This window comes from Hesperophylax consimilis, chromosome 6 (assembly GCF_061612785.1).
Source record: "Hesperophylax consimilis isolate HC1 chromosome 6, BYU_Hcon_1.0, whole genome shotgun sequence".
NCBI classification, from domain to species: Eukaryota; Metazoa; Arthropoda; class Insecta; order Trichoptera; family Limnephilidae; genus Hesperophylax; species Hesperophylax consimilis.
In genome coordinates this window covers 40,770,289-40,786,914 of record NC_142841.1, presented here as the reverse complement: position 1 = coordinate 40,786,914, position 16,626 = coordinate 40,770,289, and the positions used below count along the sequence as shown (strand labels likewise).

General features: G+C 33.2%; 2 protein-coding genes across 3 annotated transcripts in view; one reads left to right on the top strand and one right to left on the bottom strand.

The window, feature by feature from the left end:
• The window catches only part of LOC149423378 (neurotrophin 1-like), a 54,192-nt gene extending 46,188 nt beyond the window's left edge, over window positions 1-8,004 (top strand). For both annotated transcript variants that reach the window (XM_089632985.1, XM_089632984.1), the window contains exons 3-6: window positions 2,922-3,073; window positions 3,828-3,935; window positions 4,941-5,038; window positions 5,553-8,004. In XM_089632985.1, coding sequence (XP_089489111.1) covers window positions 2,922-3,073; window positions 3,828-3,935; window positions 4,941-5,038; window positions 5,553-5,805 — 611 coding nt within the window. In that variant the 3' untranslated portion in view covers window positions 5,806-8,004. The remainder of the gene's footprint in view (window positions 1-2,921; window positions 3,074-3,827; window positions 3,936-4,940; window positions 5,039-5,552) is intronic.
• Window positions 8,005-10,656: 2,652 nt separating this feature from the next.
• The window catches only part of LOC149423377 (uncharacterized), a 35,571-nt gene continuing 29,601 nt past the window's right edge, over window positions 10,657-16,626 (bottom strand). Inside the window, exons 6-9 of the mRNA XM_089632734.1 lie at window positions 16,347-16,592; window positions 14,204-14,343; window positions 12,566-12,652; window positions 10,657-10,927 (exon numbers count right to left, since the gene is read on the bottom strand). Coding sequence (XP_089488860.1) covers window positions 10,898-10,927; window positions 12,566-12,652; window positions 14,204-14,343; window positions 16,347-16,592 — 503 coding nt within the window. The 3' untranslated portion in view covers window positions 10,657-10,897. The remainder of the gene's footprint in view (window positions 10,928-12,565; window positions 12,653-14,203; window positions 14,344-16,346; window positions 16,593-16,626) is intronic.

Here is a 16,626-nt window from a genome sequence, read left to right as displayed (position 1 = left end):
CCTGGGTACTAGAAACAAATCTTGAGAAATTTTATTTCATTTTATAGTACCTACTAATATTTTCAGAAAGAAATATTGAGTATTGGAAAATATGTGAATAATAAAAGTTAGTAGACATAAATAATAATAATCTTCATTCACGATACAGCTGTCTGAATTATTCAAAAATAAAAATAAATTCTCCAAATATAGTAAAGTTAATAAATACTAATTTACCGCAAATATCCGCAGCTGAAATGTTGCATCCTCTTACTAAAATACATAGTTACGAGTATTACGTATCTCTAAATAGATACATATTTGTGTAAAACAACAACTTCTAAACTACGAAACGGATTTTGATAGGGTTTTTACTGTCATTTAGAGAATTTCTTCCATAAAGTTTATATTTATATATATATATATATATGAATGAGAGTGGGATTTTCTTGTAGAGTTTAGTACCATTGTGTAGGAAGCTTTTATGGCCCAAATGTTGTGTTTGTAGTTGCTTGTTGGATATGTGTTTGACCCTGAGATCTAGTGTTTCTAATATACGTGTTTGTTATTATTTCTTGTGTTTTGTATTTATGAATGTAAAGGAGTATTGTTTTAAAATAGAGTTGTTTAAGTGACATGATATTACGTTTGCTGAAGATTTCGTCAGTGCTAGTTCTTACAGGGACTTTCAGAATAATTTTCATTATGGCTTTTTGGGTTTTAATGAGGGATTTTTGGACATTGTCATTTGCACTTCCCCATCCTATAATACCGTATTATATAGCCATGAAGATATTTATTAAGGACGGGTTGTTTCGGAGAATTTGAACAATTCATCAAATTTCAACGTTCATTTTCGGGTTCTGTGAAAGTTCTATTCAAGTTCTGTTATTATATCATTATAGGCTAGTTGCTTGACAAAACTTAAATAAAAACAGAACTTGAAAAATCTTTCACACCACTAGAAAATGAACGTTGAAATTTGATGAATTGTTCAAATTCTCCGAAACAACCCGTCCTAAGTCTTTTTACTAAGAACATTCCTGATGGTTTTTGAAGGAATAACTTTTTTTTTGTAATTTTATTATTTAAATAGTTAATGTGCTCAGTCCATTTTAAATTTTTATCAATTTTTTCACCTAGATATGTTACATGGTCAACGTTTTCCAATTGGGGAAAATTATTACAATGCCCAATTAATTGATGGGAGCAATGTATTTTTAAGTTCTGAGTTTTTTTTTATTTTGAAAGTGATTAATTTGGTCTTATTAACAAGTGTTAGTTTTTGTTAGTCTAGCCATGCTGTGATTCTATTTAGTTTAGTATAAATTGTGTTTAATTACACATTTTTAATTTTTTCTATAGCCAAGCGGGCCGTATGAAATTGACACGCAGGTCGCAAGTTGTGCATCACTGGTTTGTGAAAAGTAAAACTTTACAGCCGAAAACCAAAACAATCCCGCAAACCGCAAGCTAGTTATTTATGACAAGTGAGATTTTACAAGCGGTACGATACGTATAAGCTGGTGATAATAAGACAATTTTGTGATATTTTTATTGGAAGCCTTGAACCAGGTGATAATAGCAATAATGCGTTAATTGTTTTGAGGAGGAAATTGAGAAGTATGAAAGTGAAATCTTTAAAACAATCATTGATAATAAATTTGAGTAATAAAAGTGCATTTTTTTAATAAGTAATTCCTACTCGTATTTTCAAAATATACCGTACATTTGCGAATATATTGATAGTAGAGACCGGTAGGTAGGTAGGTACTGCGACTTTGGAAAACATATTTTGGAAATAACAAGTAATGGCTATAAGGAGCAAGTTTAGTTCGGGTGTACCACGTAGTACTATTAGTTGATTTCATCGCTTTACTTACACAGATGCATAACTCGCGTACAGCGTGTTTCGTTTAGACTTTAATCAAAATAAAAACAATTAATGATTATTGACGATTCAGAGTTCGAAGCCAAAGCATGTTGATGTCGGTTGTATTTGTATAGAATGTATTTTGGCGCCGAATATTGTTTTATTTCATTGTCAATAAAATTCCGACAAAAATACAGTTTCTAATGACTTTACATTTTACAGAAACAACTGCATGCGGTGTTTCGCGCCATTTTCGGTTGCTTTGTTCCTTTCCCATAAGTTGAAGTTCTGCTCGGCATTTCGGCTCGCGTATGTATACTCAGCATAACGCAGTGAACATATAGACTTGCTGTCCCTTTTCCGCTAGTCACAATAAGTAGGCGTAAACGAGACAAAGGATATTGCGAATAACTTACATAACTATAACACAAGGAAGTTCATGTATATTTATATCATTAGTTTAATGGAGAACACATGCATATTAATAGATCAATGCATATATTATCAGCATCAGCCACTGTCTCTAACCTATATATATTAGTAGTTTATCTAGGCAAAGAATAATTGAGATGAAAAGTAAAATAAAGAAATTTTAGCTAAAAAGTGACACAAAATAAAACTATTAATAACGATGCGAACGAATATAAACTGAGATTATTTTACTTGCGATATCGTGCACCTGATCGAACTGGTACTGATATGTACACATAGGACACGCTGTAAGCTTCCTAACAATATTCTTTTGCAACTATGATATACACTTGCCTAGTATTTTAGTAACCTAGAGAATAAAGTAAACGAAAACAGAATTTTCAATTTATTATTAACTAACTGTATCTCAGTCTGTCTGTGCATATAGAAAAACAATAGCGCGTGTTGCTTTTACGTCCAACAGATGGCGTTTATTTTTACCTTTTACAGGTGACATCTATATAATATAAAGACATACACATATTCGAATGCAACGTTGTGTCAAATTTAAAGCAACCGGTGAAGAACTTTAGGAGAGTTGAGATTTAGAACAAACGGATATTTACATTTTTATTTATATTTATCACATTATTTCCAGGAAGCGAAACGTCCGACATATATTTCCCCGGACCCAAAGCTGGAGATATCATCACCGCTCCCACCAAGCCACCATGCGGAGACAGCAAAACTTTCTGCGAAAATACCGACCAGTATCCCATCCACTACATAGAAGGAATCCTTCAAAACTCAGTAAGTTTTTTCACAAGTGTATAGAATTTGTAGAAATATTCTCCACTGGCTGCGGTCCCTCGCCATTCGCCTCCAGTCCTACTTTCCTCCCGTCCTGCCCAATCCTTCTCCACGTAGTCTAGCCTCAGTAACTCTTCCTCGGTCTGCCTCTGGGCCTCTTTCTAAGTTACCAGCCTATCACCGTCTTCGGGACCGACAGAACCCCACAATGGTCTCATGATCCGTTACGTTTTCAACTTTATGATTCATCTTTATCATTTACTATCTGACGTGTCCCCCGGCTTTGCTCGACTTTTCTCTACTTTCTATAAATATAATGTGCATCTATTGTAAACATAAACCTTCCGGAAGAAATTCTCTAAATCCTAGTGCAAACCCGTTGGGTAGTTTAGAATAACTAAGCATGCAAAAAGACAGACGCGGATAGTGACTTTGTTTTATACTATCTAGAGACTAGAGAAGATCCATTTTCTTGCATAGGTCCAAAGCTCATTTTACGTTAGGCATCGTGACTCACAACTGTAGGCAACAACAACAACGGGTCTGTTTTACACAAGTAAATGATCACTTTGGTTATGTTGCTAAGCATTTTGACCCCAGTAGTCCTCTATATGATTCTGTGACATCTCCAACAATAATTTTACAGTTAAAAGGGCAAAATACTAAAATAATATTGACTTATCATGTATTTTATATTTGAGAAAGTAACTAACATAACTCAGCACATAATTCTCATCCTTTATTTATTTTTCAGGGAGGCGAATACACTGACCTTTTGGGTATTGACGAATTACAAGATGTGGAAATTGGACAAAGAATAGATTTTGTTTCCGAGTTTGAGTTGTGCAGATCAACAGAACGGGTAAATACTAAACACCATCACCAATCTTAAACAAAATATCTACACAAGTGCTTTTGACAAAATATTCCTTCCAAAATATAAGTTTTTATTATTTATTTTATAATTATTATCTCTACTAATTAAGCTTCTGAAGACGACGCATAAAATTTTAAGAGTAAACTTAAATTACGTTATATTCTATGCGAATAGATGGAGTTAATATAATTATTTTATGAAAACACACTTTTTGCAAGATATGCTTTAAAATTCTATGACAATTCATTTGTTTTCGACCATAGATACGCAATATGAATATGAATAAATAGTTTTGTCAGTATAAAACTTCAAGAAAATAAATACAATATTGGATGCCTTTCTTGAAAGAGTTGAGTTTTTAAACCGACAAAACTTTTTTTTCAAATTCGTGTTGCTTATGTACTGGCGCAAACAAATAATTTGTCATAAAATATTAAAACAAAACTTGCTAAAAGTGTTATTTCATAAAATATAAATTAATGCCATCTATGAACGCCAGATTATAACGTACGTCATGTTTACCCAGTATATTATAAACACATCTTGACAAACTTCTTAAAATGGGACAAGCTTTGGCTTTTGACCCAGAGATGGTGGTTTCAAAACCTGACAAAATGAATGTTTTACACAAGGTACAAAGTTTTATACATAGATGGCGCTAGCTTACGTCACTCGTGCAAGTTTGTCACATTGTCACACCAGTGCGTCTGCAAGCCAGTCTCACAATAATATATTAAATTGTCTAAGAATAATGAAATGTCCAATTCAATTTTTTTGTTTTATCTCTTCAACAAAACGTAAACTACTTAGCTAAATGTATTTTAGTGACCGAAAGCTCATTCTGTATTTTTTAGTAGTTAGCTCTCGGTTACATATTTCTGAAGATTACCCTCAATAAATTTGCGACAGAACTTACTGGAAGAAATAATGCTACATATTATATTTATATTAAACTTAGATGTTTAAAAGAATTTTTTTTTATTATTTCAGGTGGTTTTCCCAACAACAGCTAAGAACAAGGATGACAATTGGCTTTTTGTAGTAAATCAACCAAATTATATGCAGGGAGTCAGAGTTGAGCTATGCCAGTGAGTATTATCACTAACTTACTATGTAAAATATTATGATAAATAACAAACTTATTTTTATCTACACTTTACAACATACTCTTGAGAAGTCCTGTCTACTTCGATAAAGATTTTATCAATTATGTTGGTTGCTTGTTTCCATTACCTAGTAAGGACGGCAGATCTTGATCGCAGATTGTAGATTGCTAATGAACAAACAACAGTTCACATCCTCAATTAACTAAATTAAACAAATTTTCATTTATTCAGTCGATGGAAACTGTTATTTATTCGTTGGCGATCTGGTCTTGCTCAATCGTTCACAACATGGGTACTGACATAATCTTAAAAAAATCTTTATCGATGATTTGTGCTTGGGGCCCCTGGTATCCTCCCAGAAAAAAACTTATATTAAAGAATAAGCACAAGCCTAGGAGGCTATCATGTCATGGCAATATGACACTTTGCCCATCATTAACAGAAAGAAATCATAATTTCCTAACTACTTTGATTAATAAAAGTATTTGTGTTTTAGGGGAGAGAACCTTCCTTGCGAACTCAGTGAAAACTTCCCAAACGGCTACAACAGTTCGTGTCAGCAGAAGTATATCTACCGCAAGATGTTGGCGCTGGGGAAAAACGGCAGCACCGTCACAGATGTATTCAAACTGCCCAGTTGCTGCAGCTGTGTTGTGTCTAATCCGTTGGGCATAGGTTCCAGAAGTGCCTCCTTTGGCGCAGAAAACCCACAAACTCGCGCAAAGAAACCAGCCAAACCGGAATCATGAACTATGCATCATTTCTTTTTGATAATAATTGAAAGTTAAATTTTTCTCTTCAATAATAAGACTGAATATTATTGAATGTATCTGAAAATTCAACAAACTAAATAATATTAGATGAAACATGTATTTTATCTAACCAGAATTATATAAAATAATAAAAGTATCAGGAAATTTATATGAATGCGGAGAACTGGTAAATCTCCATTATATTTGGAGATCATTTGTAGTATAACTTCTTTTGTTTTTGAGTAAATCAAGTCCAAAGTTGGAATTATTTAGGTAAAATTTGAAAGACATTAGTCTTTGAGGGAACAATATAAGTTGTTGAGTTTAAAAATGCGTCAAAGTGTACACTCAATGCAATTAGAAGTAGCTAGTTACATTCTAACATTCAATCAAATAGAATTCTTTAATAGTAAAGTGCTATTGCATACATTTGTTTGCCGAATCTCCACCTAGCTTTTATTTAATGAATTTCTATTTTATTGTCTGCTATATCGAGTTATGATTAAAATTATGAAGTACATATAAGCATTTCTTGGGAGACGATTTGATGGTGATAAAATACTTTGTTTTGTTTAAAAATGTGTCAGTATTTTTCTTTTGAATTTAAAGTATCATATATAATCCTTAGTTAATATCAGGAGTCAGTCTTTTAAGATACCTATTCGATTAAAATGTTTTCAGCTGTGGGAAGGGAATCTGTACTATTAGTCTGTTGCAATACAGTACGTGATATTTAGGGTAGTGAAGTTGACAAGATGTCAACTTAATATTTATTTTTAGGTTAAGTGAAGAATAGTTTGTGAGTGCCAAAGTTTTATAATTTGTTACTATGTATTCTATCTTGTGTAGGATGTGTTTAATGACAATGTATTTTATATAATATGAAATTATGGATTATGCTCTTGATGGTCGAAACAATAATTAGTATTAGGAAGCTGTCGGTGGAACAGTGAATGTGTTATTATTAGCAAGAACTCATTTTAAAATGTATTTTAAAGTGGCCAACTTGGCAATAATTTGGCAGCGCTAAACATGAAGTTTGGTAAGCAGCGTCAAGGTGTTTCTCTAAACTGCTCTGAACTAGTGAACTATACACTACCTCACAAGTTATATAGTCAAATATTAATGAAATAAAGCAGCGAAAATTCTCGGGAACGGTCATCTCCAAAATTAAGAATTTCGCACAGAATTCTCCATTTAAGATTAATTTATAGATCAATAACTGATTTCATTTTCATTTCAAATATATTAATATTACTTTCATTATGAGCAATAATAGAGTTTATAAAAATCACTGCACATAACTGGCCATCTTCTCTATTATTTGTCAAAAATAGTTCAGTAAATTTTGTTAAAATTACTCAAGTCAAGTCAATTAATAACCGCTATTAATTATTAGTAGTTCCATAAACTACTGTTAACATTTTTACTACTTAATTTGATATGGTATTGAACATTTCTCTCTTTTATTTGACTTTTGGCTAACATTTGCATTATTAGGTCCTTCTCTGATTTCCAAATATTAGTTTTCAATCCCCTCGGTGGTTATGTGCCAAGTTGTAACTTCAGCTCAAGTAGGCCTGACAAAAGTAAAAAAGCTTGTATGTTAGACAAACTTTTCAGATACTTGTCATCTTAGCAACTTCACATTAAAAATGGTATTCATTTTATCACCAAACAAAATCTTCTTAAAAAAAATTGTGCAATCTGACAGATTGTTCCAAGACAACGCAAAGTTTGGCTGCCTTATCAAAATAAGCACATTAATCTATCTAGAGATTATATTTCAATACTGCTGCATTAACCTACTTAGACAAATACAATAAACTAACTAAATTTAAAGGTGAGTACTATTTGTTAGCCAGCATCTTTGAATTATAGAAATCTGCAGCACCCATGGTGTCTCTTGTGATTTTCATAAGTTGTTAAAAATTATCCAAAGATGGCGCTTAAAATGACCACAAAAATCAACATTCTCTGATGAAATGATTTCAATAAATCATGTTTGTCGTTCCACTGGCTGTTTTCTGTATTAATTATCATGATAATTACATGTTATTTTTGAAATTATTTTTCTCTGTAGTTTTGTATTTTGTACAAGTTAAACTTATAGTTTGTCAATAATAACATAATATAATATGCATTTACTTATTACTTTCCGTGAACTACTGAATCTCTGTACAATAATAAATATTATTGTTTACAACTGTTTTGATTGAAATAAATGGGAATATTATGAATTATTATAAGCAATTATTATTAATAACCTAAAGAAATATCGATATGAAGTAATGCGTACGATCGATTATTAATATAAGAGTATGGAATGTATCGGGAGCATCTCCTATCCTCTTCCTATTTTCCCCTTCCTCTCCCTTTCCTAACACCAAATTAATTTTAAGATACTAAAACTTCATTTTTAATGCACTTTAACATAAGAAACTTCTGTGGCTTGACTTCAGTTAACTTGTATATTTATATCTATAATTGTATACAGGGTGTATCGGCACGTACCCGACAAACTTTAACCAGCTATTCCTTAGCATATTTGGAGTAAACAATGTTATATGCACTTTGCTGTCCGGTAACGTTTTTTTTTAATAAAAAAATTATTATTCATATTTTCACCACTGTTTTATCCTTTGTCAAAGTTTGAAAACCCATCTGGCCATATTTTATTCGAATTCCGTTGAATAATGCACGTGTGTACCTATATTGGCGCGCTTTTACAATCACAACGAAATGGCACGGCACCATTCGTCTCATTTTTAACTATTATTATTTAGTGTGTGCGAAAGAGCGAAGACGCTTTTCGACATATTTGCTTATAACAGCTGTTGAACACGAAAAGCGATGCCAATGACAGTGATGTAGTGTGGAAAATTTTAATTTTTTTTGTTTTTAATTGAAAAAAAAATGCTACCGGACAGAAAAGTGCACATAACATTTTTTACTCCAAATGTGCTAAGGAATAGCTGGTTAAAGTTTGTCGGGTTAGTGCCGATACACCCTGTATTATATAAAAGCTGTTTGTTTCTTACAAAATACATAAATAAATTATTAACCTGAAACATCCATACAAATTGAAAAAAATCTCCTGAGAAAAAATAAATGCCGCCGACGAGAATTGAACCCGCAGCCTTCTAATGGCCGGTCAGCTACTTTACCAATCAAGCTTTGTCGGCTTATTTCAAACCTAATTACCAAATAATTCAAAATGTACTAGTATTTTTCGTTCAACAATCATTGTTTGTTACATTTTTTTCACCTGCCAATAACCTTATTTCATTTTTCTAGGAAAGGTTTTCTTAGTGCTGAATCTCCCACTAGATGGCGTCGAGACGTATTGTATTTTCTTTTATTGGTGAAACATTTTGTCAAGAATTTTAATTTTAATATGGTTTTTATGCATAGCACAAAGGATGCATAAAAACCGTGTCTTATAAACATTAGTTTATCATTAAAATATTATATTTAACCTATTTTTCTTTAAACCTGCTTTTTTGAAAAACAGCTCATTCTGTTGGACAATCTACCTATCTTCTATATGAATAAAAATGTAAATGTTCATTGTTCAAAATTTTATATCTCTGAGAGATCTTCAATGATGGCATTGATAGGTAAAAACATGTTGTTTTTTTTAAACAGTTCCATCTGTTGGACATAAAAGCAACACTCACAATTTTTTCTCTATGTGCACAGACAGACAGAGCCATAGCAACGCGTAGCGGGGTACAGCAAGTATTTTTATAAATAATAAACGATAAATTCTTATGATTAATACAAATTAAATAACGTAGTAGGTCTATTTGAAGCACCTCCCAGAGCGGTAGTAGTATCGCCATCAGGCGTGGTAGGTCATTTAAAAAAAATGTGTGACTAATCTTTATTTGATATCGTGAAAAATGCCAACACATTATTGTCCATATCAATTGGTAAGTCCGTGACTCTAAATACATATTAAGTTAATATGGTAAATTGGAAATAACTACACAATTATTTTTAAGAGATTACGTTTTAATGTAGTCGAGCACAACATTAAAGTAAATAAAATAAGAGTTTGAAACTCCCGTCCGCAGTATCCAAAGTAACTGGGTGCGAAGCAATTGTAAAATAACCAATGTTCCACACATAACAAGCGTGTAAAATAAAATAACTGACATAACTTTATGTCACCATCTCTTTAAAACATATAATATTCATCGTACTGTCTCACTCACGGTCATGACCTAAGCATCCCTAAGCTTTCTTCGGTACCTAATTTTGACTTCGACGAAAGACATAGAGCTATCTCATTTATACCATGGCGCGCATGGGACAGAAGATGCCAAAGGAGACATTCTTTAAATTGACACAGCCAATCGTGTGGACTTGTGAACGAAAGCTTCTATTAGAGACTACAGATGTCACTGCTCGTCACTCACCGCCTTTCGTTTCGTTTTGCGGTACATTTCAAATAAATTAAGAATAAGACCAATAATTTTGATGTATGTAATTTATTATTATTGTTGTCTTATAATTTTGAGGGGTCAAAAACCAATTAACCTTAGGGAAGAACCTCCACTGATCGCCATGGTGAAAGACCACAAGTGAGAATTGAAACGTTGCATGAAATGACATTAGCGGTCTTTGGTGATCAGATCTGAATAACCGGGTACTTCCCAAAATCCAGACATCACAACTCACAGGCTACCCCTATTGGGGATGCCGTAATTTCACTGGCTTTGGGTAGTTGGAACTCTTATTTGGTTTTTTCGTAAAAAAAAAACAATATGTAGGTCTATTTTTATAGAAAATAATAAAACACTTTTTTTAATCATTTTATTATAATATGATATTGTTCTGTAATATTATCCTCCACTTATATTTTCTTGCACAACTTAGCATTAGCTCAAAATTTATTTGGTGGAAATGCGCATGACTTTTAGACTCATCTCATCCCATTCCTAAAGGATTGTTCACAACGCAGCTACAAGTGCTGGGCATTTTAATGGATTGAAAAACGTGTGTGCCATTCTTTGAAATAGTTAGGAATTTGCGATAGGTGTAATTTTGCTTACACAAACTCTTAAATCCTTTCGGGAAGTATTCACTGAGCGCACAGGGTAGATTTTCTCCACTGAAAAAAATAACAATTTATGTACAAACAATATTTTAAGAGAATTAGAATGTTTTAATTTATTATAATGCCTACATCACTGAAGGGATAAAGTTGTCGTACAGATATCACCCCGGCACAAGGTATCAGCTCGAGCCGTTCAGAATTCTTTAAATGAAACTTCCTTCTGCAACGCACACTAATAAGCATCGTTTCGCCTCGGGACAACTAGAGGCGATGCCGATCCGATGCCGAGATGAAATGTGTGCGGTAACCTTCTGATAGAACTGTGAAACGCATGATTTGTGGGAAAGATGAAGAGTTTACAATGGATCTGTCAGCGGCTGTTTTTGTGAATAATAAATTTTATAATAATAAAATATAATCAAATACATCTCAAAAAAAATATATGTCGAATGATAATTTAACAATCTAACGAACTATCACACCATTTCCAGTGGGTTAGGCAAAGAGATAGACTTTCGCATAACTCTGTGATGGCATACACTCCTGGCTTCATTCATCTTTGCATACAAACACTTCTTTTATTAATTTATTTGCTTATTTACGCCCGTCGGGCTTTTACATAAATCAAGTACAAATTAATTACATTGCATAGTGCATTCAAATTAACATAATGATAAATGATAATGATAAATGAAATAATAATATTTTAAGGATTTTAATTAAGGAACGTCTTGGGAAAATACATCTGTAAAAAGAACAATAATAGTATATAGGTCATAAACCATCAATAGTATGTACCAATAGCTCTGTAAACAATTTAGGTACTAGTAGTTCTGTAAACAATATTGTAGTTATGTAAACAATCTAGGTACTAGTATTTCTGTAAAAAATAGGTACTAGTAGTTCTGTAAACAATATTAGTTACAAGTAGTTATGTAAACAATTTAGGTACTAGTTGTTCTGTAAACAATTTAGGCACTAGTAGTTCTGTAAACAATATTAGGTACCAGTAGTTCTGTAAACAATTTAGGTACTATTAGTTCTGTAAAACAATATTAGGTACTAGTAGTTCTGTAAACAATTTAGGTACTAGTAGTTATGTAAACAATTTTGCGTCACTATCTCAATAATTCCTTAGGCAGGTGTGTACCGTAATACGAAAAAAATGCTAATGAGAAAGTCCAAATAAACGAGAAGATTTTGCATATTATGAAAAAATTATAATTAAAAAAAATGAATGTGTAAAAATAAATCAATTTAATATATCATTATATTTAATACGTTCAGAACATCAACATTGACGATGATTTATAACTTCCAACACAACACAGAATGTTACACGGAACTCAACTAACACAGCTTTGCTGAATTCACCTTAGAAAAATTATAATTTTATTTTACATAATATAATTCACTTGTTGCGTAATCAGTAATTTATTATTTGCAAGGATTTGATGAACTACTATCATATTTCACCAACCAACCTGTCAACGTTTAATGGCATTCTGAAAAACGACTTGCACTTTTTGTTGATGCTTGTAATTATTACATCCATAACTGCAACACTGAACCTACTTTTTGGAACATATTTACATTTAAAAAAAATAAATATCCATCAAAATAAATTTAGAAAGCGTGAAACATCGCAACCAAGTACAAGAACCAGATTAAATAATTATTCTAATATATTACCAAATGTCTCGAACTGCATAATTCTAAATCGGTTACATCATTTACATCATCCGATGTTTTTTCTTCATTCGTTTCAATCTTGGTTGTCTGAAATAAAGCAGATACAAAAATTACGTTCAATAGATTCGCTAAAGTACCTACCTACAAGCTAATTTGAAAATGTGTGTAAGTAGGTACCTACTACAAAAGTCTCTTAGGTACTTATTTATTTTGCATTTCTTCAAGTTAAAGGTTCCAAACAGCGAATATCTATATATAAAAATGAATGTGTCTTTGTTTGTCCCGTGTGGGTTCCTATTCCTATACCATTCATCCGATTTCATGATATCTTTCGATGAATCAAATAAGTATTTGTGATAAAATGAGACGTAAGTGATGAGCGTAGAAAGAAGTGTAACGATAATGTAAGACTTGGAAGGTAGGAGAGGGTGAGGACGCCCCTAGGGAGACATGACACGATCATGTGAAACAAATACTTATTATGTACTATACAATCATATTATTTCAACCTTAAGAATGCACCCAGTTGTCAGGTAATCTGGAATTCACAACCTCAAAACTTTATCCAAACCATTTATAAGTCCCCGAACTACGCCGGGTACACGTCAAATAGTAAAATTTTAATTAAAACCGTGAAACCGCTAGGCAAATGCATTGTTGTGGCAGTGTTGCAATTATGGGTTTTTGAGATTTATGCGGTAGAATGATTAAATCTTAGATTAGTTTGTTTCAAAGAAGTTCATTGATTGATATTATGAAAATTGCTAATCAGCGTCAATGCGTTAAACGCCGATTCTAAGTACATTTATAGCCACTGACGTAAGAATAAATAGACCTGTCCTAAAACCAAAATATGAGTACCAATTCGATCGCCTGGAGACAATACACGTGACAACCTATTTGCCATCAGCGGGGTTCAAACATTTCTTGAATAAATGACGTCATCGTTGGTATTTTGACTGAATATCAGCGCTCAGTGGTATGATTTGTTATTATTTATTTACTCATTATTCGACATCATTGGATTGCTTCAAAAAGCTCTGCTGCGAATGGTCTATATACTCAAAATCGTTACAATAAAAGGAATACTTTTAAGGAATACATGTGGTTGCGATTATGTATATTGTTTATTTTGAATATTTGTTGACTATATTATTAATTTTCTTTGATTTGTACCTACTATTTCTATTTTTAATTTTATTTGTTTGTGTGGATTTGAGTTTTTATTGTTAATATTATTTCATTGTTCATTATTATACCTAAATATGTGTGTATTATTATGTTGGAGGCACTGCTGAAAACCAGGTGCATTCCCGCAGAGATTCGTAATACATAGCTGAGCAGTGACCTTTTTGTCAATAGAATTTATGTTAAAAAATATGTAAAATTTATCTACTTGCAAATAAATGTTTTATTATTATACCAAATTGTGATCAGCTGACAAGCTAACCACACCTCAAAAGTTGAAAGTGATCTAGAATGTGGCCTTGTTCATGTATTCAAAAGTGGTACTGTTTGGTCATTCAAATTTGATGACAATGTTCAATATTTCATTTGAACATTCGTAATATCCCACAGACGAATTCGGTTCGATGTATGGAATGCTGCATATTTTAATAGAATTAAGAAGAAACTTACGCCATCTTTTAGAATTCCTTGTGAGACACTAGAAAGCTCTTTACTTAGCTGACAAGTGACGTTATCTTCACAGTTCCGAGTTGGAGTAGCCGTTACATTATTGATGTTTGAATTAGAAGTGGGCGTTTCGGTCTCTTGTTCTGTTGAAAGAAAGGGTTGATATGATGCTTATTATTTATACATGTTAAGTCCACAAGAGTCAACTGCCTGGAGCCAGTTATGCTATGGCACTCCCAATAATGGCACTCCCAATAACGGGAATTGTTGTGAGGCGGGAGGCGATGAGGGAAGAGAATAAAAGAGGAACATTTCGAGATCTTCGTCACTAAATATAGCGAAAGTCATTCCAAGCAATGCATTCTGAACGATAGTATTTATAAAGTTATCACATTGATATTTAAAAAAAACACATTAGAATTGAAAGTTTTGATACATGTACCTACATGTATTGTAAATAATAAACAGTTATACAAATAAAATTACCTATTATTGAAACTTTTTAAATCAAACATAAAAATTCCGTAATAATATTTAAAAAAAAGAAGATTTTAAAAATGAGTACACCAGAGCAGCGGTCGGCAATTACTTTTGGTAGTGGGTCGTATGAATATGTCAATTTTTTGGGGGACCACGCCACCGATTTCTTGGAATGAAGAAATGAAGACTTCTACATTCGAAAAACTTTTTTAAGCTTTGTCACAAATCCTTTTCAAGAGTAAGGAGCAAAATAGTCTTGTTACGTGTTATCCATATTGGTCATGTTGGCCGTATTGACCATGTTGGTCATGTTGGCCGTATTGACCATGTTGGTCATGTTGGCCGTATTGACCATGTTGGTCATGTTGGCCGTATTGACCATGTTGGGCATGTTGGCCATGCACCCGGACATTAGTGAAACGCAATTCAAAATACAACTCACTGTATTTCAATCATCATCAGAAATAAAAGCAATAATATAAAAAAAAGATCACAGTTTGGAACATTTTTGGGTTGATTCAGCCTTTTTATCATTGGAGGTATAGCGTTGTACGTATTGACTATGTTTGGGTCGACATTATGCCAGCGAGGTAGGGTTCTTGACAATTACAAATATGCGAAATAAGATGAACCAGCAACACCTGCAGGATTCACTTCTGCCATTTTGGCAGAAAGGAAGAAATGTCATTTTATTCATAAGTTATGTTTGCGAGTTTATACATTACATTTTCTTAATAAAAATTACTAGAACTATTTAACGAGTTTGCTTTCTCATAATTTAGCCGCATAAGGTAGAAACACACTGGGTCGACGTACGCGATACACGCATTACTACATTCATAGGACAACTTGCATACTGGTTCTACACAAACAACGCTGTATGACCATGTGAAAAGTGGTCTCCAATTCTTAAATACGCTGCGCGCAGGCGCGTCATTTGTCATTTATTTTTTAGGTTATATTTATGTGTTTCACTTGTCAGCAATGCAATTCGTAGCTTTCTCATGTCTTGCAATTCAGAAAGTGAATTTGAGGACGAGTAACTTTTTTATCTGTATTACGGCAAAACAAACAACCATAGATATACCAAACACAACAGTAGATGCATAGATAATACTCGTCGGAAGCGTGACACCACCCCCATTTTCTTCGTCACACGCCGATCTGGCCAGCTAAGATCAAGTGTGTTTCTAAAGCATCTATTTCCATAGAAATTGTATAGATTGTAATTAGTCCAGTCGTTGCTTACGTAGCGTACGTCAACCCAGTATGTCTCCACCTTAAGCCACCGAATTATCAATTTCTACCGATTTTCTCATTAACTTTTTAAATTTTTAAGTCCCAAAAATAATCTGTTTTTGAAGATAATATGTGTACATTTGTTATGCCGAAAAATCAATTATATGAAATTCCCTCGATAGACAAAAAAATTATTAACAGCTTTTGTTCTGTTGTTTAATATACTATAGGCATGAAAAAAATCGCAGTGTATATTGTGGCCGGGCTGCGCGTACTGTAGTCCGTACAGGGACTACAGTACCCGCGGGCCGCCACTTGCCGATAGCTGCACTGGAGTCTGCTTACTGTGCCCACAACGGAAAAAAGTACGGCTCGCAGATGAATACGCGGCTTAAGAATCTAATACGTAAGACAGGTGTAGTTTTACTTGACGTTGTGTTAGGGGTTGGTTGATGCGTCTCTTTCCCAGGAATGGCAGTGTCAAACATCTTCTTCCTCAGGGGACTGGTCACAAAACAACTGCAGGAGCTTGGTATCTTGAATAGGTCCACTCCCAGGGTCCCATCTGGAAGTAGTGTTAGCAGCTTGCGGTAAGTATACTTCTGTAGACACGAACTATTGAAGCCAGTGGGAAAATTTTCACTTATTGCACAGGACTGCCTGCTTCTCTTCCCTGAAAAAATGCAATTACACATTTATTTTCCCAA